This window comes from Bombina bombina, chromosome 4 (genome assembly GCF_027579735.1).
Source record: "Bombina bombina isolate aBomBom1 chromosome 4, aBomBom1.pri, whole genome shotgun sequence".
Taxonomy (NCBI): domain Eukaryota; kingdom Metazoa; phylum Chordata; class Amphibia; order Anura; family Bombinatoridae; genus Bombina; species Bombina bombina.
The window spans coordinates 50035810-50063541 of record NC_069502.1 but is presented as its reverse complement, the minus strand read 5'-3'; the positions used below and the strand labels follow the sequence as shown (position 1 = coordinate 50063541).

The following is a 27732-nucleotide window of genomic DNA, read 5'->3' as shown; positions in this document are numbered from 1 at the left end:
AAGTTGTGCTGTGACATCACCCTTATACGCTGTGTAAAGCATACTTTTTAATTTATTTTGGAAATACTGCATCCTTTCTGACTTGTTGTAATTCAGTAACATTTCTGGCACTTTATGCTTATACCGGGGGTCTAGTAACGTGGACACCCAGTACAGGTCGTTCTCGTTCAGCTTTTTTATACGAAGGTCCCTCAACAGGCATGACAGCATGAAAGACCACATTTGCACAAGGTTGGATGCTGAGCTAGTCATTTCCCGTTCCTCGTCCTCAGTGATGTCACTGAAGGTATCTTCTTCCCCCCCAGCCACGTACAACACCACGGGTACCAGATAGGTGACAACGAGCACCCTGGGATGCCTGTTGTGGTTGGTATTCCTCCTCATCCTCAAAGCCACATTCCTCCTCTGACTCCTCTTCCTCACAATCCTCTTCCAGTGTTGCCGCAGGTCCAGCAAGTGATGCTGATAAGGCTGTTTCTAGTGGTGATGGTGACCACAACTCTTCCTCTTCCTCTTCACTCTCTTCTACAGCTTGATCCAGCACTCTTCGCAGGGCATGCTCCAGGAAGAAAACAAATGGTATGATGTCGCTGATGGTGCCTTTGGTGCGACTGACTAGGTTTGTCACCTCCTCAAAAGGACGCATGAGCCTAAAGGCATTGCGCAGGAGCGCCCAGTAATGTGGCAAAAAAATTCCCAGCTCCGCAGAGACTGTCCTAGCACCCCGGTCATACAAATACTTGTTAACGGCTTTTACTTGTTGGAGCAGTCGGTCGAACATTAGGAGTGTTGAATTCCAACGTGACGCAAATCAAGCGCCTCACTGGCATGTTGTTTCACCACTGGATATCAGAAAAGTGTGCCATGGCCGTGTAGGAATGCCTCAAATGGCCACACACCTTCCTGGCCTGCTTCAGGACGTCCTGTAAGCCTGGGTACTTATGCACAAAGTGTTGTACGATCAGATTACACACATGTGCCATGCACGGCACATGTGTCAACTTGTCCAATTTCAATGCCGCCACCAAATTACTTCCATTGTCAGAAACCACTTTGCCGATCTTCAGTTGGTGCGAAGTGAGCCACTGATCCACTTGTGCATTCAGGGCAGACAGGAGTTCTGGTCCGGTGTGACTCTCTGCTTTCAGGCAAGTCAACCCCAAGACGGCGTGACACTGCCATATCCGGGATGTGGAATAGTACCTGCAGAGCTGGGGGGGTGCCGGAGCAAGATGCAGCAGCAGAAGAGGACTCAGCTGAGGAGGTTATGGAAGAGGATGGAGTAGGAGCAGTAGAGGAGGTGGCAGCAGGCCTGCCTGCAAGTCGTGGTGGTGTCACCAACTCCTCCTCTGCAGAACCATGCATTCCATGCTTGGCAGCCGTCAGCAGGTTTACCCAATGCGCAGTGTAGGTGATATACCTGCCCTGACCATGCTTTGCAGATTAGCTATCAGTGGTCAGATGGACCCTTGCCCCAGCGCTGTGTGCCAGACATGCCATTACTTCTTTTTGCACAATCCAGTGTAGGTTGGGGATTACCTTTTGCGAAAAGAAATTTCGTCCGGGTACCTTCCACTGTGGTGTCCCAATAGCTACAAATTTTTTGAACGCCTCAGACTCCACCAGCTTGTATGGTAAAAGCTGGTTGGCTAAGTGTTCAGACAAGCCAGCTGTCAGACGCCGGGCAAGGGGGTGACTTTAAGACATTGGCTTCTTACGAGCAAACATGTCCTTGACAGACACCAGACTGTGGGCAGATGAGCAGGAACTGCTCCAGAAGAGAGATGGAGTGGCGGATGATTTAGAGGGGGCAAGGAGGACAGCAGTGGTTGATGTGCGATCATGTGCCTTTGCAAAGCAGTTGTATCTAGGTGGGTATTGCACTTCCCACGACTCAGTTTCTTTTGGCACAGGTTGCAAATGGCATCGCTGTTGTCAGAGGCAGACACACACAAAAAATGCCACACTGCTGAGCTCTGCGATGACGGCATTCTGGTGGTGGCAACAGCATGCGTTGATTGGCATGCTGTCTGGCTGACGCCGGGTGCCGATGTATGCTGTCTGACTGTGCCACTAGCTCCTTGAGACGACATCCCCCTGCTTCCAACTCGTCTCCTCCTCCTCTCTGTCTCCCCATCTGAACTATCCCCCTGTTCTTCTTCTCTTCTAGCGGGCACCCACATGACATCCACGGACGCATCGTCATCACACCGTACGTCCATGTCTGTAATGCTGCCTGACTGAGACATATCACTGTTATCTACATCCTCTGTCAATGATGGTTGCGCATCACTCATTTCTTCCAACTGATGTGTAAAAAACTCCTCTGACACATCAAGTGAAGCGGCTGTGGTGCTAGTGTTGGTGGTGGCGGAAGGCGGGCGGGCAAGTGGTGGTAACTTGAGAGGTGCCCGAAGATAAGCTGGAGGAGGATGGTGCGTCAAGGTTCGGAGCGGAAGCTATAGAAAATTGGGTGTCCTGTGTTAAAAAGTCAACTATGTCCTCCTCAGAACTTTTCGAGTTCATGGGGCGTGGCCTCTGAACACTGGGCATTATTCTACGGCCAAAGAGAATCACAGCACCACGACCATGACGGCACCTGCGGGGTGGCCTGCCTCTGCCGGTCATTTTTTTTTTTAAATGTACACTACTATTAAACAAGATATGAGTGGTGCCACTGGGCAAGTGGGCACAGTATACACTGTGAGCCTGACACAAAAAAAGCAGACTGATGTTTCACAGTCCAAAAAGTTTTTATTTTTTTAAATGTACACTTTAACACTTACACTATTATTAAACAAGAAAGATATGAGTGGTGCCACTGGGCAAGTGGGCACAGTATACGCTGTGAGCCTAGCACACTCGCTGGCAGGCAGGCAACTGCAATTAGATTACACTAGCAGACTGATGTTTCACAGTCAAAAAAGTTTTTTTTTTTTATTATTTACACTACTGTTACACCAGATATGAGTGGTGGCACTGGGCTAGTGGGCCTGGCATACACGCTAGCAGGCAGGCAACTGCAATTAGATTACACTAGCAGACTGATGTTTCACAGTCAAAAAATTTATTTTTTTTAAATTTACACTTCTGTTACAACAGATATGAATGGTGGCACTAGTTGGCAAGTGGGGCTGGCACACACGCTGGCAGGCAGGCAACTAGAATTAGATTACACTAGCAGACTGATGTTTCACAGTCAAGAAAGTTTTTTTTTTTTTAAATTTACACTACTGTTACAACAGATATGAGAGGTGGCACTAGTTGGCAAGTGGGACTGGCACACACGCTGGCAGGCAGGCAGGCAACTACAATTAGATTACACTAGCAGGCTGATGTTTCACAGTCAAAAAAGTGTTTTTTTTTAAATTTACACTATTGTTACAACAGATATGAGTGGTGGCACTTAGCAAGTGGGCCTAGCACACACGCTGTCAGGCAGGCAACTGCAATTAGATTACACTAGCAGACTGATGTTTCACAGTCAAAAATTTTCTTTTTTACAAAATTTACACTACTGTTACAACAGATATGAGTGGTGGCACTAATTGGCAAGTAGGCCTGGCACACACACTGGCAGGCAGGCAATTGCAATTAGATTACACTAGCAGACTGATGTTTCACAGTCAATTTTTTTTTTTAATTTAAACTACTGTTACAACAGATATGAGTGGTGGTTGGCACTTAGCAAGTGGGCCTGGCACACACGCTGGCAGGCATGTAGCTGCAATTCGATTACACTAGCAGACTGATGTTTCACAGTCAAAAAAATGTTTTAAAAAAAATTTACACTACTGTTACAACAGATATGAGTGGTGGTTGACACTTAGCAAGTGGGCCTGGCACACACACTGGCAGGCAGGTAACTTCAATTAGATTACACTAGCAGACTGATGTTTCACAGTCAAAAAAATTTTTTTACAAAATTTACACTACTGTTACAACAGATATGAGTGGTGGCACTAATTGGCAAGTGGGCCTGGCACACACGCTGGCAGGCAGGCAATTGCAATTAGATTACACTAGCAGACTAATGTTTCACAGTCAATTTTTTTTTTTAATTTAAACTACTGTTACAACAGATATGAGTGGTGGTTGGCACTTAGCAAGTGAGCCTGGCACACACGCTGGCAGGCAGGCAACTGCAATTAGATTACACTAGCAGACTGATGTTTCACAGTCAAAAAATTTTTTTTTTAAATGTACACTACTGTTACAACAGATATGAGTGGTGGCACTAGTTGGCAAGTTGGACTGGCACACACGCTGGCAGGCAGGCAACTGCAGTTAGATTACACTAGCAGATTGATGTTTCACAGTCAAAAAAGTTTTTTTTTTAAAAATTTACACTACTGTTACAACATATATGAGTGGTGGCACTTAGCAAGTGGGCCTGGCACACACGCTGGCAGGCAGGCAACTGCAATTCGATTACACTAGCAGACTGATGTTTCACAGTCAAAAAAGTTTTTTTTTAAAAAAATTTACACTACTGTTACAACAGATATGAGTGGTGGCACTAGTTGGCAAGTGGGCCTGGCACACACGCTGGCAGGCAGGCAACTGCAATTAGATTACACTAGCAGATTGATGTTTCACAGTCAAAAAAGTTTTTTTTTTAAAAAATTTACACTACTGTTACAACATATATGAGTGGTGGCACTTAGCAAGTGGGCCTGGCACACACGCTGACAGGCAGGCAACTGCAATTAGATTACACTAGCAGACTGATGTTTCACAGTCAAAAAAGTTTTTTAAAAAAAATTTACACTACTGTTACAACAGATATGAGTGGTGGCACTAGTTAGCAAGTGGGCCTGGCACACAAGCTGGCAGGCAGGCAAATGCAATTACATTACACTAGCAGACTGATGTTTCAAAGTCAAAAAAGTTTTTTGAAAAAAAATTTACACTACTGTTACAACATATATGAGTGGTGGCACTTAGCAAGTGGGCCTGGCACACACTCTGGAAGGCAGGCAGGCAACTGCAATTAGCTTACACTAGCAGACTGATGTTTCACAGTCAAAAAAGTTTTTTTTACAAAATTTACACTACTGTTACAACAGATGTGAGTGGTGGCACTAGTTGGCAAGTGGGCCTGGCACACACGCTGGCAGGCAGGCAACTGCAATTAGATTACACTAGCAGACTGATGTTTCACAGTCAAAAAAGTTTTTTTTTTTTTTTTAAATTTACACTACTGGTACAACAGATATGAGTGGTGGCACTAGTTGGCAAGTGGGCCTGGCACACACACTTGCTGGCAGGCAACTGCAATTATATTACACTAGCAGACTGATGTTTCAAAGTCAAAAAAGTTTTTTTTTTTTTTTAAATTTGTACTACTGTTACAACATATATGATTGGTGGCACTTAGCAAGTGGGCCTGGCACACACACTGGCAGGCAGGCAACTGCAATTAGATTACACTAGCAGACTGATGTTTCACAGTCAAAAAAGTTTTTTTTTTTACAAAATTTACACTACTGTTACAACAGATATGAGTGGTGGCACTAGTTGGCAAGTGGGCCTGGCACACACGCTGGCAGGCAGGCAACTGCAATTAGATTACACTAGCAGACTGATGTTTCACAGTCAAAAAAGTTTTAAATTTACACTACTGTTACAACAGATATGAGTGGTGGCACTAGTTGGCAAGTGGGCCTGGCACACACGCTGGCAGGCAGGCAACTGCAATTAGATTACACTAGCAGACTGATGTTTCACAGTCAAAAAAGTTTTTTTTTTAAAAAATTTACACTACTGTTACAACAGATATGAGTGGTGGCACTAGTTGGCAAGTTGGCCTGGCACACACGCTGGCAGGCAGGCAACTGCTATTAGATTACACTAGCAGACTGATGTTTCACAGTCAAAAAAGTTTTTTTTTAACAATATTTACACTACTGTTACAACAGATATGAGTGGTGGCACTGCAGGCAGGCAACTGCGATTAGATTACACTAGCAGACTGATGTTTCACAGTCAAAATTACACAGGCCCTAAAAAGGGCTTTTTGGGGTGCTGTCCTTACAGCAGAAATCAGATGAGTCCTTCAGGACTGTAGTGGACACTGAATAGACTAGCCTAGCTATCAATTTCCCTATAAAATCAGCAGCAGCCACACCATACCTCCTCTCACTAAGAATGCAGGATCATAATGAATCTAAAATGGCTGCTGCCCAGGAGCTGGGAGGGTCTGGGAGGGAGGGAGTGTCTGCTGCTGACTGGCTGAAATGTGTCTGCAGACTGTGAGATACAGGGTCAAAATTTACTCAATGATGATGAATAGGGGGCGTATCGAACATTGCATATGTTCGCGCGCCGAGGAGAACGCGAACAAGCTATGTTCGTCGGGAACTATTTGCTGGCGAATTATTCACGACATCACTATTCACGTACTGTTTATATTTTAGCTCAGCTTTATCTGTGGCTAACATTACTGTTCTCTCAACCTTTGTTGAACAGTTAGTATAAGCAGTTTCAGATTCTCAAGTATATAACTCTGTTTATTTACTTCAGAAGTAATCATTTTATTATGTTTACTATATTTATTATTATGATTTTGAATTTATTTTATTATCCCCATCTTGATAGGATAATAATTTGTTTGATTTCTATTTTCTCCACTATTGTTGGAGATCTAGATTTATTTTCTGCCGTACTTTAAGTCCGGTGATGTAGATCAGTTGGTGAATGTCTTGACTACAAATGTTGTTCTAGATCCAAGGGTCTCAGATTCATATTCTGGCATGGTTATTACAGCCCTTTGGCCTTATTGTATACCATTTATTTGGGTAATAATAACTGTTTTTTTGAGCTGCTAATTTGGTTAATTCTGAGTGTAAGCACTGAAAAAGTGTTTTCTATCCTTTTTGGGAGAAATATGCTATAATTTTACTAGTTATTAGACTGTATGATGGTGCGGTTCTCTATCCAGTGCTGGTGGGGGGCAGATTAATTTGTTTTTGGATCAGTCCAAAATCTATATTTTTCTTAGGGTTTGAATAGATTTTCAGAATGAGACCTTCTATGGGAACAATCTTTCTTTCCCAGTACCCTCTGTGATATATTTTCAGGAATGATTATGCCAGTTATTTTTGCAGGAACAGGGTTTGGGTTTCTATTCAATTCTATTCTTTGTCCTAAAGAAGAAGGGTTTATTCAGTTCATTTTTTGGATCTGAAGACTTTTATATTGTTTTGTTAGAGTTTCAACTTTTATGTTGGCGATTATAAGGGCTTTTATGCCTTTTTGTTAAGGTAATTTCATGTCCACTAATTTTTCAGGATGTTTATCCTCATATATTATTTTCATTCAGTCCACTTGTGGATTCTGAGATTTTCTTTTTTAAATAAGCTTTACCAATTTGTCGCTTTTCCATTTGGTCTAGCGACAGCTTTATGAATATTTTAATAGGTTCTTGGTGCCCTTTTTTCTGTCTTCAGACAGTAAGGTATGGTGGTGCTTCCTTATTTGGATGGTATCTATTAGCTTAGCATTTTCTTTTATTAAGATGGACAGATAGCTTAGCATACTAATGCACTGTGGCTGAGCTCTGTAGCAACCTGAGGGTTGCAGATTAGATTCCTGGTGAGGTCCATTCAGCCTTTCATTCTTCCGAGGTTGATTAAACGAGCAGTGTTTTGAGTCCCTTACGGGTAATTAGACGTGCTTACAAGTACCTAATACATATGAAAGAGCAGTATTCATATATATGGATCTTTCTTTTTTGGAATCTCTTATGAATCAATTAAGTTTTGTTTCTTCAAAAGATGGAGAATTCAATTTACCTAAGAGTTTTGTGATTCCTCAGACAAGGGTCACTTCTTCTTTTTGGGTTTTTAGATGGATTCTCTGTTCATGTCTTTGTCTTTATCAGACAAATGTACATTAGCCTGTTTAACTTACAGTCTGGAATATTTCTTTCAGTGTGCATGAAAGTCTTAGGTCTCATAACTGCAGTATTGGCGTGGTTCCCTTTGCTCGTTTTTCATCTGAGACCTCTTTTTGCTTTGCATACTAAATCTAATACAGGGATTGTTTTCAGATATCACAGTTGATATTCTGAAATTCTAACACTCTACTCTCTCTGTTTTTGATGATTAGTCTATCATCGTTTTATTCAGGGGTCCTTTTGTTCATCCTTCCTGGACTGTATTCTTAATGGATGCAAGTCTTGCAGGTTGGGGAGCTGTCTGAGGGTCTTTGACAGCACAAGCGGTTTGGAAACTTCAAGATGCGCGGTTTCCAATCGATATTTTGAACGCTGTGCTATTTTCAGAGCTCTTTCAGGCTTGGCTTCGTTTAGGAGATATTTTTTCTTTCAACAGACAAAATCACAGTTGTGGCATATGTCAATCATTTAATAGGGACTCGCAGTTCCTTAGCAATTAAGAAGTATCTTGAATACGTTCTTAGGTGGTTTTCATCTCCTGTCTAATCTTTACGATTTATATCTCAGGTTTAGACATTTGGGAGATGGATTATCTCAACCGTCAGTCTTTACATCTGGGAGAGTGGTATCTCTATACAGATGTGTTCTGCTAATTTCCCAGGCACCTTTTCAGGTCTAGGGATCCTCAGGTGGAAATGGTGGATACTTTAGCAGTGTTTTGGTTTTTGCAACCTGGCTACATCCTTCCACCTCTGTTTTTTTCTTCCAAATATTGTGAACACACACTAGAGGGCGCTAATGTACAATATATACAGAGGGAATTGAACTGATGTCCATGCATATATACCTCTAAAAATAAACTAAGCTACTCCACATTATACAATGGTTTCAGAATAAATAGTGGCACCTCAGTAAAAGTTGAAAAATACAAAATACCAAAATATCCAAAAATAAAACGAAAATGTCCAGTTAAATCTGTAAGATCAAAGTCTAGATGCTACAGTCCAATAACTCCCAAATTATGACGTCAACACACAAGGATTCAGGCAGCACTCTCCCTTCTTCAACCTCAAACTGGCAGATCTGCAGATATTCAAACAAAAAGAGGCGCCCAATGTGTGTATCTGAAGCAATATTTCAAACTCGCACAGCAGTACTCTATACACAGGGTACTCACACTTTCGCAGAGCACACCAATGTGCTTGTAGAAATGGGCTGGTTATAAGAGCTAACCAGCTGGCTCTCTCCGGTGCTGACTCTCCCCACTCAGGCGGTATGGTAGTGACAGGCTCGCTCTTAAAGGATATGCAGACAATGGTATAAAATCAAATCCTTTATTGTTTATACACTGCAGATAAAGACTGTCAAAGAATATCCTAATAAGCTAGCAAATAGCAATAATAGTGTTAGTTTTTGCTACGTGTTTCTCAGCTTTCCTGGCCGTTTCATCAGGCATAATTATACAAACATTTGAACCGGCTTATATAGCCGCTCTCTATGATTTTGGCTTACGATAGGTCCAAATTCACACCCCCAAAGGGGGAAGGGCATATAGAGGTATGGTAGTGAGCGGCAATATAATCCAGTTTAAATGTTTGTATAATTATGCCTGATGAAATGGCCAGGAGAGCCGAGAAACGCGTAGCAAAAACTAACACTATTGTTGCTATTTGCTATCTTATAAGGATATTCTTTGACAGTCTTTGTCTGCAGTGTATAAACAAAAAAGGATTTGATTTTATACCATCATCTGCATTTCCTTTAATAGCGAGCCTGTCACTACCATACCGCCTGAGTGGGGAGAGTCAGCACTGGAGAGAGCCAGCTGGTTAGCTCTTATAACCAGCCCATTTCTATAAGCACATTGGTGTGCTCTTCGAAAGTGTGAGTACCCTGTGTATAGAGTACTGCTGTGCGAGTTTGAAATCTTGCTTCAGATGCACACATTGGGTGCCTCTTTTCTTCCAAAGGTGTTCTTCAAGATCATTTTGGAATAGTCTCATATGTTTCTGATAGCATCAGCATGGCCTCTCAGGTTTGGTATGTGGATCTTGTTCGGATGTCCAGTTACCATCCTTGGCTATTTTTCCTTTGGCTAGCCCTCTTGTTTTAGGGGCTATTTTTCCATTGGGATTTCAAATTACTAATTTGAAGGTATTGAAATTGTTTCGTGTTTAGTCATAGAGGTTTCTCTGACTCAGTTTATTATCACTATGTTGCAGGCTTATAAGTCTGTTTTTAAGAACATTTATTATAAGGTTTGGTAAATCTATAATTTGTGGTGTTCTCATAAATTGTCTTGGCATTCTCTTAGAATTCCTAGAATTTTACAGTTTCTTCAGGATGGTTTGGTTTAAGATTTGTCTGTATTTTTTTAGAGACATATCTTTGATTTTTCTGTTTCTTTTTATAAGAAAAGACTACTATTTTTCCTGACATTTACTATTTTGTTCAGACTATGGTTCATATCAAGTCTGTTATTTAATCAATTTCTCCTTCTTGGAGTCTTAAAAATTTTTTTTAAGGATTTGCAGGCTCTTTCATTTAGGCTTCCTAAGGTTGTGATTTCTTACAATATTGGTAGGGAAATTGTTGTTCCTTCCTCATGTCCTAATCCTAAGAATTCTTTTAAGAGATCTTTACTTTCTTTGTATATCCTAAGAGCTTTGAAACATGTCGAAGCTACTATTAGTTTCAGGAAGACTTCTAGCCTATTTGTTGTTTTTTCTGATCCGAGGAAGGACAGAAAACTTCTACCATTTCTTGGTTAAGCTTTTGTTTCTTATAGCTTATTTGGAGGTGGGTCAGTCTTCACTGCAGAGAATTACAGCTCCTTCTACTAGTTCAGTTGTCACTTCTTGGGTTTTTAAAAATTAAGCTTTGGTTGTTTAGTTTTGCAAAACAATAACTTTGTTTTCTTTGCATACATTTTCTAAATTTTATCATTCTGATGTATTTGCTTCTTTTGAAGCAGTTTTTGGTAGAAAAGTTCTTCAGGCAGCTGTTTCAGTTTGATTCTTCTGCTTATGTTTTAAGTTTTTTTTCTTCAATTTATGAGAAAAACTTATTTTTGTATGGATTTAATTTTTTCAGCGGAAATGGCTGTTTTTATTTTATCCCTCCCTTTCTAGTGACTCTTCTGTGGTCTTCCACATCTTGGGTATTTCTATCCCATACGTCACTAGCTCATGGACTCTTGCCAATTACATGAAAGAAAACATAATTTATGTAAGAACTTACCTGATAAATTAATTTCTTTCATATTGGCAAGAGTCCCTGAGGCCCACCTCTTTTTGTGGTTATGATTTTTGTATAAAAGGACAATTTTATTTCCAGTTCCTCTTCTTGTATGCTATTTTACTCCTTATTTTATCACCACACTACTTGGCTATTCGTTAAATTGAATTGTGGGTGTGGTGATGGGTGTATTTATAGGCATTTGAGGTTTGGGAAACTTTGCCCCTCCTGGTAAGGATTGTATATCCCATACGTCACTAGCTCATGGACTCTTGCCAATATAAAAGAAATTAATTTATCAGGTAAGTTCTTACATAAATTATGTTTTTTATGTGTTTTGACACTTTTTTGTATCACAATACATTTAGCCAGAGCTCTGAGGTGTACTAACCCGACACGTGTTAACTTCAATTGCGCTCAAGTAACCATGTTTACTATCAAATTGTAATACAAGAAAAAATCTGATGCGTGCAAACACCCACAATAATGACCTTCTTGCTTGTAATATAGCCCTAAATGTTAACTTTAAAGGGACATAATACTCATGTGTTAAATCACTTAAAAGTGATGCAGCATAACTGTAAAAAGCTGACAAGAAAATATCACCTGAGCATCTCTATAAAAAATAGGAAGATATGTTACCTTAAAATTTCTTCAGCTCATCAGAGTAAGTGCTCTGTGAACAGTTATATTTCAGCTGTTGTATCAAGTTAAAAAAACAAAAAAAAAAAAACAATGGCTAATCAATATCAACAGTGCTGAGGTAATGCTCTGCCTTTGCTGTTATCTCATGAGATTTCATAGAACTTATTTAAACTGAATAGGAAATAACATAACGGTGCCTGCACATGAAAGATGCACGCTCCCTAGCAAGTCGTGGGACAAGCATTCTGATTGGCTGCTTAAAGTCTCTTTACAGTGGGGTGTGAATACTTAGGGAATTTGAAGTAAAAGATATTCCTTTTTTACATAGAGATGTCCAGGTGATATTTTCTAGTCAGATTTTTACAGTTATACTGCATCACTTCCAAATGCTTCAAGATTTGTGTATCATGTCCCATTAAGTGTATTTAATCTACTAAAAGGTAAAATTAAGACACTGGTTTATTTTGTACCTAGAGCAGCTGCAAATCTTTTTAAGTATTTAAAAACCATGGCCCCTGGTTGTCTATTGAGGTTACATGATCCCTTCATGATTCCCTGGTCTCTGGTTGAGATAAATATACAATGAAAAAAAAGGATAAAATTGTTGGTTTTGGAGGTTTGAGGGGCAGCAAGTGAGCTAGTCTAGTGTTCCTTGCATGGTTCTTTAAGAACACTTAATACTGAAATGTTCTTCCTTTGATAAATATGTTTCAGTTGCGTCATTATCTGCAGAGCCTTCACTTCTCACTTCTCTCGGATACAATCTATTTTGATGAGGTCGGGAACCTCCCATGGTATTATGATATTGTGAACTGGATATTGCCTGACGGTCCGATCAGTATTGGAAACTTCAACGCTTCTGCACCGGAGAAAGATCAGTTTTTTATCAATACAACCGCAATCCAGTGGCACCAAATGTTCACAGAGGTACAGTAATTAGTATATGTAGATAGAGATACTAAACAAATTAACATCTGAAGGTTTATCTGTTTATTTGCTTATTTGTATGTTAGAGCATTCACAAATCAAATGTACTGACATGTGATTGCCTAATTCCAGATGAGTTAGAGAACAGGTGAAATTGTGGTTAACCACAAAATGTAGAAAATGGATGAATAGATTTGTGCAGGTGCCCATCAGTCTTTTGTTGTTGGGGCTATTAATATATCATGGGTTGACTGGACATGTTGTTGTGAAGGGGCTGGACTGGGTCAGGGATCTAATGGTAGGAGCAGTGATAGTACTTAAAAACCAAGGACAATTGCCATGGCCAGAAACACTGCAGATGTAAAAAAGCAGGCAGACCTCCCTACCGGTGAGAGGATACGGTACAGTTTGGTGTGATGTAATCATTTTAAAAATGTTAGTCAAGTAATGAGTTTAGATTTATTTTACCACATTTTATTCTTTAAATATTTTGTTTTTGTCCTTTTGACATAGAAACAATCCACACTCTAATCTAGTCGACTTGTTTTTTAGGTTACAAGTCTTATCAGAAACTCCATCATGAAAATATGTTAGTTTCTAAACATGAGAAATCCCTTTGCTGAGGTATAAATAATTCCCCCTTTTTCCTTTGAATAGATCCCCCGCTCCACGTGCAGTGATACCTGCCACCCAGGTTACAGAAAATCTACTCGTCAGGGTCAACACAGCTGTTGCTATGACTGTGTTCCATGTTCAGTAGGATCAATCACTAATGCAACGGGTGAGATAACAATACACTTACTGTTACATCCGTAAGCTGAACTCATACAGATGGTAAATGCTACAGCCCCAGTATAGGACATTTATCAAGAAGATAAAGATGATTATGGGTCTGTACTTGTGCTAAAGTATAGATCAGTACCTCTTACATTTGTGACTGAATAACAAGCTGTAATTTTCACAACTCATCCAAATGAAAGTAAAAAGCATACTGTATACTTATGTTTGTAAAGAAAAGAAGGAGAGGAGCGCAAACTCAAATGCAAAGTATAAATTCTTTTAATACAGCCACATGCAAGATAAGTGGCAACCTACAGGATAAAAAAATAAAAACAGCAATTGATACAATATATGTGGTATACACATATGACTTATCCCCACAGCATCTACTGCATAGGCAACTCCGGTTGGATTGGTGTCCCTCTGATGTCCGGAACCATTTAGTAACGTGATCTTCAGAGAGAGTTCCCAATGTGTAAGTGTCCGTGATCTCAGTACAGCAGCCAACGGGAGTCTCTATAGCACCAGTGTAAAGTATTCAAACAAGATCCTCGCCGCACAAACCAAACCGTTCCTTCCTGCAGTCCGGGAACGTTTCGTCCCGTCACAGCGGGACTTTGTCAAGAGTAATGAGTCCCGCTGTGACGGGATGAAACGCGTAGAGGACCACCAACCTAGCTAGCTACTTAATCCTGTGAAGCCGCCAAACGTTCCCGGACTGCAGGAAGGAACGGTTTGGTTTGTGCGCCGAGGATCTTGTTTGAATACTTTACACTGGTAGTAAAATCTGACACCGGTGCTATAGAGACTCCCATCGGCTGCTGTACTGAGATCACGGACACTTACACGTTGGGAACTCTCTCTGAAGATCACGTTACTGAATGGTTCTGGACATCAGAGGGACACCAATCCAACTGGAGTTGCCTGTGCAGTAGATGCCGTGGGGATAAGTCATATGTGTATACCACATATATTGTATCAATTGCTGTTTTTAATTTTTTATCCTGTAAGTTGCCACTTGTCTTGCGTGTGGCTGTATTAAAAGAATTTATACTCTGCATTTGAGTTTGTGCTCCTCTCCTTCTTTTCTTTACAGTGATATTCTTTGAGGTCTGAGGACTGACCGTAGTAAGATGTGCTGCTGGACTCTGATGTACTTTGGATGTGTGCTTACACTTTTGGATATACACTTGGAGCACTAAGTTTGTATACACTATATTATTTGTTTATACTGTATCAGGCACATGTTATAACGTCTGAGACTATTTTCTATTAAGTTTCTATATCGTGCTTATGTTTTGTTTTGTGGAAATATATTTGTACTTTGGGGTATAGATTTAGCGCTACTGCAGTGTACTTTTTTTACACTTGTTTTTGTGCTATACTTATGTTTGCCACAGGTTGTCTGGCCGGCTACATACTACACAGTTGTTGCTTAGTTAAGAACACAAATTTATTTACATCAAACAAGTCACATCAGGGAAAGAGCACAATAGTTCTCACCTTGATTGTAGATTCCACAGCCCTAGTCGCTGTAACCTCTGAACCCAGAACAAAGGAGAGTGAGTAAAGGAGAAGGTATGTAATAGTTAGTGCAATAGAATTACCAGAATATGAAGCGCACTGTGTCCAGAAATGCTCCACACATGAGATAAAATCCAATGCTTTATTCAATCCATTTAAAAGCACAAACGATATATGGCATCCATAAGATCAAATCACGGTGTGTGTGAACAGATATACCTGCAAACGCGTTTCGTGCATGCACTTTTGATTCACTGCATGTTAGTCTACCTGAACACACCTCTATTTTTTAGAATTCTCTTAAAGCGATACATCTCATTATATTAGAAAAGACAAAAAGCTAGGAAACATATTGTAATTCTATCTAGCCATTAGTATGTCGGTTACATTATTGGAAAAAATATTTTTTACAATTCCCTTTTCAAAGAATAACTATTTGTTGATAGATATCAAGATTATCTGTATTATATTTAACACCGTTTTAAATACACGCTAGCTCATAAAAAAAGCGGGGAGAGAAAAATGCTAATTCTTTAAAATATCTGATTAATATTTCATTTGTAACAATCTAATAAAGAGATTAGTTTCTTCATAGAAAATCATGTGTTAACACCATTTGATATTAGTCCCTTAAAAATGTCTAGAATGATAAAGTTAAAATAAATGTAACTATGTATTGACACATTTATATTGTGAAGCCTACAACATATACATGTTAGTAAAAAATGGAAGAGAGAGAGAATAAAAAGATCATGTAAATAAATCTAAATCCCTTCTCATATTTAGTCCCTGAGGACTGCTAGTTTTTAGTGCAAACATCCAATAGATCTCTAGCTTGTTGAATTTATCCTTTCTATCACTTCCTCTCTTCCATACCGGCACATGATATAAAGTATAGATCAGCATCTCTTCTATTTGTGATTGAATAACAAACTGTACTTTTCTCAACTCATCCAAAAGAAAGTAAAAAGCATACTGTATACTTATGTATGCCATATGTCGTCTGGCCGGCTATATACTACACAGTTGTTGCTTAGTTAAGTATACAAACTCATTTACAGCTATCTCTAATTGGACACAGCAAAGAAGATAAACTAAGGATCAGATTACAAGTGGAGCGCCAATTAATGCTCTGGCTCGAGCATTAATTGCGCTCGTCTGGGACATCGGACCAGCGCGGATTCCATGCCATAATGGGGTCCACACTAGGTCTATATATAGCATGATCCTGGTTTGGCCTAATAGGATTGAGATCTATATGATGCCTGAAACAGCAATGATGACCTAAGGGGGTACCATACAAGACATGATATTGTAGGATCGCTGACCTAGGTGCTTTGCATGTCTTGAATCGCTACTGGTTCATCTATAGACCCATAAACTACACTTGACTCTGATACTTATTCAAACTTAGTCTGATATTACAGCTCAAGTTATGACCTTGATTGTCATTTGTGAACAGTAGACCAATGATATGAGGTTTTGCTGTAAGAGTCATTCATACTCTGACACAAGGTATGCTAGTAAACCATGATTGTCACTGTCAGTAGACAGACCTATGGTTTTACAGATGAGGTCTGATCACACACCACTAGCTGGGTTGGCACATGGATAACAACAGTAATATTGCTAATATTGTCAATAACTGACAGAGATAATAACTGTGATATAACCAGAACATGTTGATACTATAATGGAAACACTTATGTCAGAATAATACTGAGTAGCTTTTGGTTTAGAGTATCAAATATATGTACATACATGATTATAATAATATATAAATAAGTGTTAGGATTTAATATAGCAATATACGTACACACATAGAATTGCTATACATTAGATATATATGTCAACAAACTACTTGTCACAGGCTAAATTATTATTTACTTCACTGAGTACTTGAAAAACACTAGATTTGTAACTGAGTGGGTATGAGTTGATACTGTTGTGATTATTAGATTGATATGTCATTAAGTCTGGGTTAATAGAATAAGATTGATACACCTCCCCCTGAGTCTGTCTGCTTTGCGCATATTGGCCTGAGACTCCTTTAGACTCTAGCACTGATTAGTCCTCTTTTGTATACATATATTGAGTATCGCTAAAACACACACATTAGGAAGATGTACTAGTCACATATCTGGTTATAGTAGTAAGGCTTAAATACGCAACATTCCTATTTACTTTGTATTGAGCGCTGTATAGCATACGTCACAGCAGTATGCTAATTAGGCATGTGCTTGGGCTATACCTGAAACCATGCACATGTCGGCTCTGTAAAACTGTGCCCAATCCATTACGGATCAGAGAGATGTTGCCTAGCAGCGTACTATTAATCACTGACTGAATGAGCTATATCTTAAGCAGGAATCTATAAACCTAACACGTAACCATGATTTAAATAAGATTCTCCTAATGATGTTATTACAATATGCACTATGAGTTATATACACACTGATCTTTGACTATGGTAACCACAATAACAGGATTGCAAACAGGAGACAAGATTAAGTGCCACAATGACAGGGTAGTCTGGAGATATTAGACATATATTATATTACCAAACACATATATACATGTATACATCTGTCACTATATCTGCTTCTGCATCCACGTGTAACTTGTTGTACTTGATGTTTTAACTTAATGTGATACATATGAATTAATTTGTGTAATGCTATTTAACCTTGAATCTACAAATTTTGATTAAGTGATACACTTGGTACTAATTACAGCTGAATGGTACTTATGCACGTTGATTTGTTTACACTAGAAACTATTTTTTTGTGATGGGAACACACTATGCATTTAATGTTTATAGATGTTTATATATGTCTGTAACCAGGCAACTGTGATGTTGCCATGGAAACACAGTGTTGGTTCAATTCTTTGAACTGCTTGATGGGTGGGGCTTAGAACATTTAAGATTCACTGTTTTCTCTTGCACATTGTTTGGTCGGGGGAATGGGTCTGCGAACCCTGAAACGTTACCACGTAATAAATAAGTATTATTTTATCTAAACCCAGCGAGTGCAGTACCTGCTTGAAGAAAAAAATCTATTGATATACTGACTTTGCACCCTGGTCGATGACCCACCTGAATTGTGAGTGCAGATACACATGGGGGATATAGATAGATAGATAGATAGATAGATAGATAGATAGATAGATACAAACAAAGAGAAAATGAAGGTGTATGGGATCAATAATCAAGCCTAATAAGCCTGTGTGCCACAACAGCTATTGTCCATAGACCATATGTGTGCTGTTCAATAGAAGCAGTTTATGCAAAATATATACTTCTTTGAAGAAAAGAGGCAATCACAAATGTAAGACTGACAGACTGACAGGCTGTAGGAATTTCCGCAAACCTTTAGTTTCCAGATGTATCCACAAGCTATAATAGGCACTAAATATGATGAACAATCAAAGTAATGCATTGTAAGCAAAAGGCAGAAAGATAGGCACTATTAGTAAGGATCATAAACCACCTTAGGTGATATACGGATATACCTTAAACCACTATGCAGCTGGATCCACTCACCGGTCCTGGTGCCCATTCAATGTTAAACACTGACCATGTCAGCTGCAGCCTCAGCGTGTTTGCGAGTTTGTCCCACTGACTGTCAATCAACCAAACTTTAACGTCTCCCTGTAGCGGTGCATGTAGCCAAACCACGTGTCCTGCTTGTCCAATCCTATATGAGGATGGTGCTGTCAGCTGTAGCCTGTATGTGAAAGAAACCTCAGTAGTACACCAGGTCTAAGCTGTAAAATAGCTGTAACTTGCTCAGAAGGGGGCAGAGGAGCGATATTCAAAAATGAAAAACCCTTTGCAAATCCTGGTAAGAATGCAGTAGATAGAAGTAAGAGTAGCAAAGGAGTGCTATGAATACGGCCCTGAGCCGAAACATGTTAGCGTTATTGTTGCTGCTTCATTGCTAATAACTTATTTTCAGTCTATGGTACCTTTTCATGTTGGAATTTTTTTTTATCCTTTAATTTTCAATACATTTTGGATGTTTTTAAATTGAAAGAACTCCTTTGCTACTCGTTCTTTTATATATATATATATATAGGTATAAATATATATTGTACAAAAAAACAGTATATATATAGTATATATATATATATATACAGTAAAACCTTTATTAAACAATGATTATTGCTTAAATTTGATTTTTCTGTATTGTATCTACTTAATTTCAAAGGGCTCAATGCACTTATATATCACATGTGTTTATGTGTCTGTAAATACAGTTCTACACATATAAATACATAAATATATATGTTCACACAAAACAGTTAACGAGAGCTCTCAAGTCGCGGTAATCATTCTAGCGTAAATTGCAATTGTGCTCAAGTAATCGCATTGACTTTCAAATCGTAATATGAGCGGTAAGTTTAACAAGCACAAAACCCTGCAAGAAACCCATTATCGCTTGCGCAAAAACATTTGTGCTCCACTAGTAATCGGGACCCTAAACTGTGCTCAGGCAGATTCTCAAGAAATCAGTGATGTGCGGTGACTTCAGAGGCTGGTGAGGCAGTGGCTAGCAATCGGATACGCCTTCATTCTTTAGATATCCTTTGTTGAAGAAATAGCAATGCACATGGGCGAGCCAATCGCATGAGGTATCTATATGCAGCCACCAATCAGTATCTACTGAGCATATTTATATATGATTTTCAACAAAGGATATCTGATTTTCTTCATTCTTTTGATATCCTTTGTTGAAAAGCATATCTAAATATGCTTAGTAGCTACTGAGCGTATTCAGATATGCTTTTCAACAAAGGATATCAAAAGAATGAATAAACTCAGATCTAAATATGCTCATTAGCTACTGAGCATATTTAGATATGATTTTCAACAAAGGATATCTGATTTTCTTCATTCTTTTGATATCCTTTGTTGAAAAGCATATCTAAATATGCTTAGTAGCTACTGAGCGTATTCAGATATGCTTTTCAACAAAGGATATCAAAAGAATGAAGACAATCAGATATCCTTTGTTGAAAATCATATCTAAATATGCTCAGTAGCTAATGAGCATATTTAGATATGCTTTTCAACAAATGATATCAAAAGAATGAAGAAACTCATATCTAAATATGCTCATTAGCTACTGAGCATATTTAGATATGATTTTCAACAAAGAATATCTGTTTTTCTTCATTCTTTTGATATCCTTTGTTGAAAAGCATATCTGAATATGCTTAAAAGCTACTGAGCGTATTCAGATATGCTTTTCAACAAAGGATATCAAAAGAATGAAGAAAATCAGATTTTCTTTTTTTGAAAAAAAAATATCTAAATATGCTCAATAGCTAATGAGCATATTTAGATCTGATTTTCAACAAAGGATATCAAAAGAATGAAGAAAATCAGATCTAAATATGCTCATTAGCTATGAGCATATTTAGATATGATTTTCAACAAAGGATATCTGCTTTTCTTAATTATTTCAATATCCTTTGTTGAAAAGCATATCTAAATATGCTCATTAGCTACTGAGCATATTTAGATATTTAGATAGCAGGTCCTGAGGCCACACAGTGCAAAAAATCAAGTGAACTTGAAGACAGTGTTTATTTTTTTGGACATCGACATGCATACATTTAAAAAAGTATTAATATCCCCTTGAGTTTTATCCTTTGCCTAAAAGCTGGTATTTTTCCAGTTTGCCTTTATATTGACATAGCCATTTTCATGGTATGCCTGTTGTAAATGTGTTTTTACATGGTGTGTCTGCCACACATTGCACGGTTTAGTAATAGCTATAGCACCGACAGTCAAGTGCCGCCACCTACCTAAAAAAGATGCGCTAATAGATCTGATAGATTAGACTTAGTCTGTTCTCCGGTAACGGTTGCTGTAAAGTTCACTCACTGACACCTCCTGTCCACCACGTCTGACTCCGTCTCTGAGTTGAGCTGCTCTGAGCGTGACCTCACGTGACACGCTGACGCGTGCCTCAATTCCATTTCCTTCCTGCCCGGCACTCAGTGACAGCCAGCCCCAGAGAGACTCAGATGAATTGCTGAATTCTGATTGGCTGAGACTCTGAGAGGCGGCCAGGGCTGAGTCCGGAGGCTTTCAGAGTGAAGCCTCCAGTGGGAGTGTATGGGGCGCATTGGAGAGCACTGCATTAGCACCTTTTCTCCTCTTGGTGGCAGTCTCTCAGCGGCCCATACACTTCCACAGTGAGTCAATACATTCATATTGCGCAATGCAAGGACAGCTGGCTGCCCTTGTCTTGCGCAATATGAATGTATTGAATTATGTAAAGGCAGTCCCCGGGTTACGTACAAGATAGGGACTTTAGGTTTGTTCTTAAGTTGAATTTGTATGTAAGTTGGAACAGGCACTTTTTTTAGGTGAAACTCTAGCCAAACATTTTTTTTTGTTTTGGATAGCATAGGATAAAGTTTGTTTTGCTATCTGTGCCCCTGTTCAGAAAATTTCACATCACTTTCTGTCCTTGTGACAATTGGATTTTCAGTATTTTGGATTATCCTGGAAAGAAGGATTGTCGATAAAGCTCTATTTTCTCTGTATGTAAGTACAAGATGTACTTAAGTCGGATGTCTGTAACCAGAGGACTGCCTGTATTGTATTACGTTTTTTTATATAAGTTTTAATTTACACAAGCACAAGTCATGAATTTGGTGGAGGGGTGTCACCTTTTTTTATAAAAAAAAAAATATGAAAAAAAAAATCTATTTTTTTTTTTTTAATAAAAAGGCTGTTATTACATACATTGGCCAGGGGAGGCACTGCCTCACCTGCCTCCTGTGACTGCACGTCACTGCAAGAAATGTATAGCTGTCTGTCTATCTATATCTATCTCTATGGCTGTGTTTATTTTGTTGTTGGTAATTGAAAGTTGTAAAACGCCAATAATATCAGATCACAATATACCACATTATCTACCATTCTACACCAGTTTAGATACTTTTGCATTACTTTTTATAGCTTTTGAGTGGGTGCTATTTATAGTAAAATATCTAAATGTATTTAATATGATATTTATGTGATAACACAAACAGCTAACGTGATCTCTAGGAAACACAAGAAACCAGAAATCCCAACCACAACACAGACAAATGGAATTTACCAAACCTTTATTACAATATTTCTTAATTTCAATTTGCTTTGTTCTTTAGGTATCTTTCATTAAAAAGCATACCTAGGTAATATCAGGAGTAGCAATTAAATACTGGGAGCAAGCTGATGATTGGTGGCTGCACTCATTTGTCTATTTTCATTGCTGCACCTTCAACAAAGGATAGCAAGAGAAGGAAGCACATGTGATAAAATAAGTAAATTGAAAAGTTGTTTCAAATTGTGTTTTATGTCCATTTAACATTGAGAAACTTAAGTTATTGTCAGCGTTACGCAGAAATGAAACAATACTTTGTACAGGGTAAATGTGGCACTAATTCTCATTTAGCGATTATTATTATTATTATTTATTTGTATAGTGCCGGCAAATTCCGTAGCGCTGGGTACAATGATAGGGGTATGCAATGACAAGGATTTGTGATAAAATACAAAACATAACAAAACTAAACCAATCTAGTACAGGAGGGAGAGGGCCCTGCTCCGGAGAGCTCACGGTCTACAATTTCAGGGTGCAGAGACATAAGGTTAGGGGTAGTCACATCAGTTGTGGTTGCAGCAGTGAGTTAGGCAGTTCATATATTAGTTTGGTTCGGATGAGAGATGGAGGAGAGATGATAAGCCTCTCTGAATAGGTGAGTTTTCAAGGAGCATCTGAAGCTATACAAGGTTGGAGACAGTCATATGGAGTGGGGTAGAGAGTTCCAGAGGACAGGAGCAGCACGTGCGAAGTCTGGGAGACAGGATTGGGACGTAGAGATAACAGGAGTGGAGAGACGTAGGTCAGAGGTTGATCGAAGAGGACGGGATGGGGAATAATTCACGAGGAGAGAGGAAATATAGTTGGGCGTTAGACTTTTGAGTGCTTTGTAATTTAGGGTTAATACTTTAAATTGTATTCTGGAGTGGATTCACTTTGAATTTGATGGGAGAATTACATAATCAATAAATGCAGAATAAAAAGACAATGGAAAAACACTTACGCCTAGATTTAGAGTTTTGTCGGTAAAGACCCGCGTAGCTAACGCTGCTTTTTTTTCCAGCGCACCCTTAAGACAACGCTGGTATTTAGAGTTGTCTGAAGGGCTGTGTTAGGCTCCAAAAAGGGAGCGTAGAGCATAATTTACCGCCACTTCAACCCTTAATACCAGCGTTGCTTACAGTAGCGGCTAGCTGGAAAAACGTGCTTGTGCACGATTCCCCCATAGGAAACAATGGGGCAGTTTGGGCAGAAAAAAAACCTAACACCTGCAAAAAAGCAGTGTTAAGCTCCTAACGCAGCCCCATTGTTTCCTATGGGGAAACAGTTTCTAAGTCTGCACCTAACACCCTAACATGTACCCCGAGTCTAAACACCCCTAACCTTACACTTATTAACCCCTAATCTGCCGCCCCCGACATCACCGACACCTGCATTAAATTATTGACATCTAATCTGCCGCTCCGTACTCCGCCGCAACCTACATTATCCCTATGAACCCCTAATCTGCTGCCCCTAACATCGCCGACACCTACATAATATTTATTAACCCCTAATCTGCCCCCCCAACGTCGCTGCTACCTACCTACACTTATTGGGCTCGATCCGCTATGCAGCGTCGCTCGCAAATGCCGGCGACGCTGAATTTTGCGCTGGTATATTTCTGCCGTCGCCCGTAGTTTTTTGGGCCATAGACAGGTATATCAAACCAGCGCAGTTTGGTATCCAATATAGAGCGTAAGGACTTACGTGGCGAAAATGGAGAAATCTTACTCCATTTTCACATCGCCACAAAAAGCAGCCGTAGTAAGCCTTACGCTGTCTATTGGAGCCCCGTAACTCCCTAAACTAGCTACAAAATAAACCTAACACCTAACGCATGCGCAATGTCTATCTACCTGTCAACCACGATCCCCCGCCGCAATCCCTAATAAAATATTTAACCCCAGAAACCGCCGCTCCCGGACCCCGCCGCCACCTCTACATTAACTACCCCCTAATGTGATCCCCCTACACCGTCGCCAACTATATTAAACTACCCCCTAAAGTGAGCCCCTTACACCGCCGCCATCTACCTTACCTACCCACTAAAGTGAGCTCCTACCCCGCCGCCATCTATTTTAAAATTATTAACCCCTAATTTAATCCCCCTACCCCTCCGCCACCTATATTAAATTAATTAACCCCTAATTTAATCCCCCTACCCCGCCGCCAGCTATATTTAATTATTTAACCCCTAAAATACTAAACTATCCCTATTACTAAACCTAAGTCTAACCCTACAAATAGCCCTGAAAAGGGCTTTTTGCGTGGCATTACCCCAAAGTAAACTGCTCTATTGCCAGCCCTTAAAAGGGCTTTTTGCGGGGCATGCCCCAAAGAAAACTGCTCTTTTACCAGCCCTTAAAAGGGCTTTTGGCAGGGCTTTGTCACAAAGTAAACTGCTCTTTTGCATCTAATCTAAATCCCCCTACACCGACGACACCTATAATAAATGTATTAACCCCTAATCTAATCCCCCTACACCGCCGCCACCTATATTAAACACATTAACCCCTAATCTAATCCCCCTACACCGCCGCCAGCTATATTAACTATATTAACCCTAATTATATTAGGGTTAATATAGTTAATATAGTTATTATATTATATATATTAACTATATTAACCCTAATTATATTAGGGTTAATATAGTTAATATCGTTATTATATTATATATATATATATATTAAGTATAATAACCCTATCTAACTCTAATATCCCTAACTAAACTCTTATTAAAATAAATCTAATATTAATATTATTAATAAAAATATTCCTATTTAAATCTAAATACTTACCTATAAAATAAACCCTAAGATAGCTACAATATAACTAATAATTACATTGTAGCTATTTTAGGGTTTATATTTATTTTACAGGTAACTTGGTATTTATTTTAACTAGGTACAATAACTATTAAATAACTATTTAATAGCTACCTAGTTAAAATAATTACGAATTTACCTGTAAAATAAATCCTAGCCTAAGTTACAAATACACCTACACTATCAATAAATTAAATAAACTACAAATATCTAAACTAAAATACAATTAAATAAACTAAACTAAATTACAAAAAAAACAAAACACTAAATTACAAAAGATTACCAGATTTTTAAGCTAATTTCACCTATTCTAAGCCCCCTAATAAAATAATAAAGCCCCCCAAAATAAAAAAAATTCCCTACCCTATTCTAAATTAAAAAAGTTAGCTCTTTTACCTTACCAGCCCTTAAAAGGGCCTTTTGCGGGGCATGCCCCAAAGAAAACTGCTCTTTTGCCTGAAAAAAATAAATCAATCAGCCAATCAGATTGAACTTGAATCTGATTGGCTGATTCAATCAGCCAATCAGATTTTTCTACCTTAATTCCGATTGGCTGATAGAATCCTATCAGCCAATCGGAATTAGATGGACGCCATCTTGGATGACGTCATTTAAAGGAACCTCATTCGTCGGGAAGTCGTCGTGCCGGATGGATGCTCCGCGGCGGATGGATGCCGCTTTGCTTGAAGACATCGCCGGATGGAAGAAGACTCTCTGCCGCTTGCTTGAAGACATCGCCCGGATGGAAGAAGACTTCTTTGCCGCTTGATTGAAGACATCGCCGGGATGGAAGAAGACTTCACTGCCGCTTGATTGAAGACATCGCCCGGATCGGATGAAGAGTTCTGCCCGGCTGGGTGAATACAAGGTAGGGAGATCTTCAGGGGGGTAGTGTTAGGTTTTTTTAAGGGGGGTTTGGGTGGGTTTAGAATAGGGGTATGTGTGTGGTGGGTCGTAATGTTGGGGGGTGGTATTGTGTTTTTTTTTTTCAGGCAAAAGAGCAGTTTTCTTTGGGGCATGCCCCGCAAAAGGCCCTTTTAAGGGCTGGTAAGGTAAAAGAGCTAACTTTTTTAATTTAGAATAGGGTAGGGAATTTTTTTTATTTTGGGGGGCTTTATTATTTTATTAGGGGGCTTAGAATAGGTGTAATTAGCTTAAAAATCTTGTAATCTTTTTTTATTTTTTGTAATTTAGTGTTTTTTTTTGTAATTTAGTTTAGTTTATTTAATTGTATTTTAGTTTAGATATTTGTAGTTTATTTAATTTATTGATAGTGTAGGTGTATTTGTAACTTAGGCTAGGATTTATTTTACAGGTAAATTGGTAATTATTTTAACTAGGTAGCTATTAAATAGTTAATAACTATTTAATAGCTATTGTACCTAGTTAAAATAAATACCAAGTTACCTGTAAAATAAATATAAACCCTAAAATAGCTACAATGTAATTATTAATTACATTGTAGCTATCTTAGGGTTTATTTTATAGGTAAGTATTTAGATTTAAATAGGAATATTTTTATTAATAATATTAATATTAGATTTATTTTAATAAGAGTTTAGTTAGGGATGTTAGAGTTAGATAGGGTTATTATACTTAATATATATATATAATATAATAACGATATTAACTATATTAACCCTAATATAATTAGGGTTAATATAGTTAATATATATAATATAATAACTATATTAACTATATGAACCCTAATATAATTAGGGTTAATATAGTTAATATAGCTGGCGGCGGTGTAGGGGGATTAGATTAGGGGTTAATGTGTTTAATATAGGTGGCGGCGGTGTAGGGGGATTAGATTAGGGGTTAATACATTTATTATAGGTGGCGTCGGTGTAGGGGGATTTAGATTAGATGCAAAAGAGCAGTTTACTTTGTGACAAAGCCCTGCCAAAAGCCCTTTTAAGGGCTGGTAAAAGAGCAGTTTTCTTTGGGGCATGCCCCGCAAAAAGCCCTTTTAAGGGCTGGCAATAGAGCAGTTTACTTTGGGGTAATGCCACGCAAAAAGCCCTTTTCAGGGCTATTTGTAGGGTTAGACTTAGGTTTAGTAATAGGGATAGTTTAGTATTTTAGGGGTTAAATAATTTAATATAGCTGGCGGCGGGGTAGGGGGATTAGATTAGGGGTTAATTAATCTAATATAGGTGGCGGCTGGGTAGGGGGATTAGATTAGGGGTTAAATAATTCAATATAGGTGGCGGCGGGGTAGGGGGATTAGATTAAGGGTTAAATAATTTAATATAGGTGGCGGCGGGTTAGGGGGATTAGATTAGGGGTTAAATAATTCAATATAGGTGGCGGCGGGGTAGGGGGATTAGATTAGGGGTTAAATAATTTAATATAGGTGGCGGCGGGGTAGGGGGATTAGATTAGGGGTTAAATCATTTAATATAGGTGGCGGCGGGGAAGGGGGATTAAATTAGGGGTTAATAATTTTAAAATAGATGGCGGCGGGGTAGGGGGTAGGTAAGGTAGATGGCGGCGGGGTAGGGGCTCACATTAGGGGGTTATAGATTTAATATAGCTGGCGGCGGGGTCCGGGAGCGGCGGTTTAGGGGTTAATAACTTTATTAGGTGGCGGCGGGGTCCGGGAGCGGCGGTTTAGGGGTTAATAACTTTTTTATTGTTAGGATAGTGAGGGGGGATAGCGGATAGAGGGTTAGACGTGTCGGGCTATGTTTGGGAGGCGTGTTAGACAGTACGGGTGATTTTATAACTTTAGTCAGGTTTT

General features: G+C 39.0%; 1 protein-coding gene across 1 annotated transcript in view; it reads left to right on the top strand.

Annotated features, from left to right (window-relative positions):
* The window catches only part of LOC128656841 (vomeronasal type-2 receptor 26-like), a 130076-nt gene that overhangs the window by 85355 nt on the left and 16989 nt on the right, over nt 1–27732 (top strand). Inside the window, exons 4-5 of the mRNA XM_053711007.1 lie at nt 12497–12709; nt 13367–13490. Of these exons, the coding sequence (XP_053566982.1) occupies nt 12497–12709; nt 13367–13490 (337 nt within the window). The remainder of the gene's footprint in view (nt 1–12496; nt 12710–13366; nt 13491–27732) is intronic.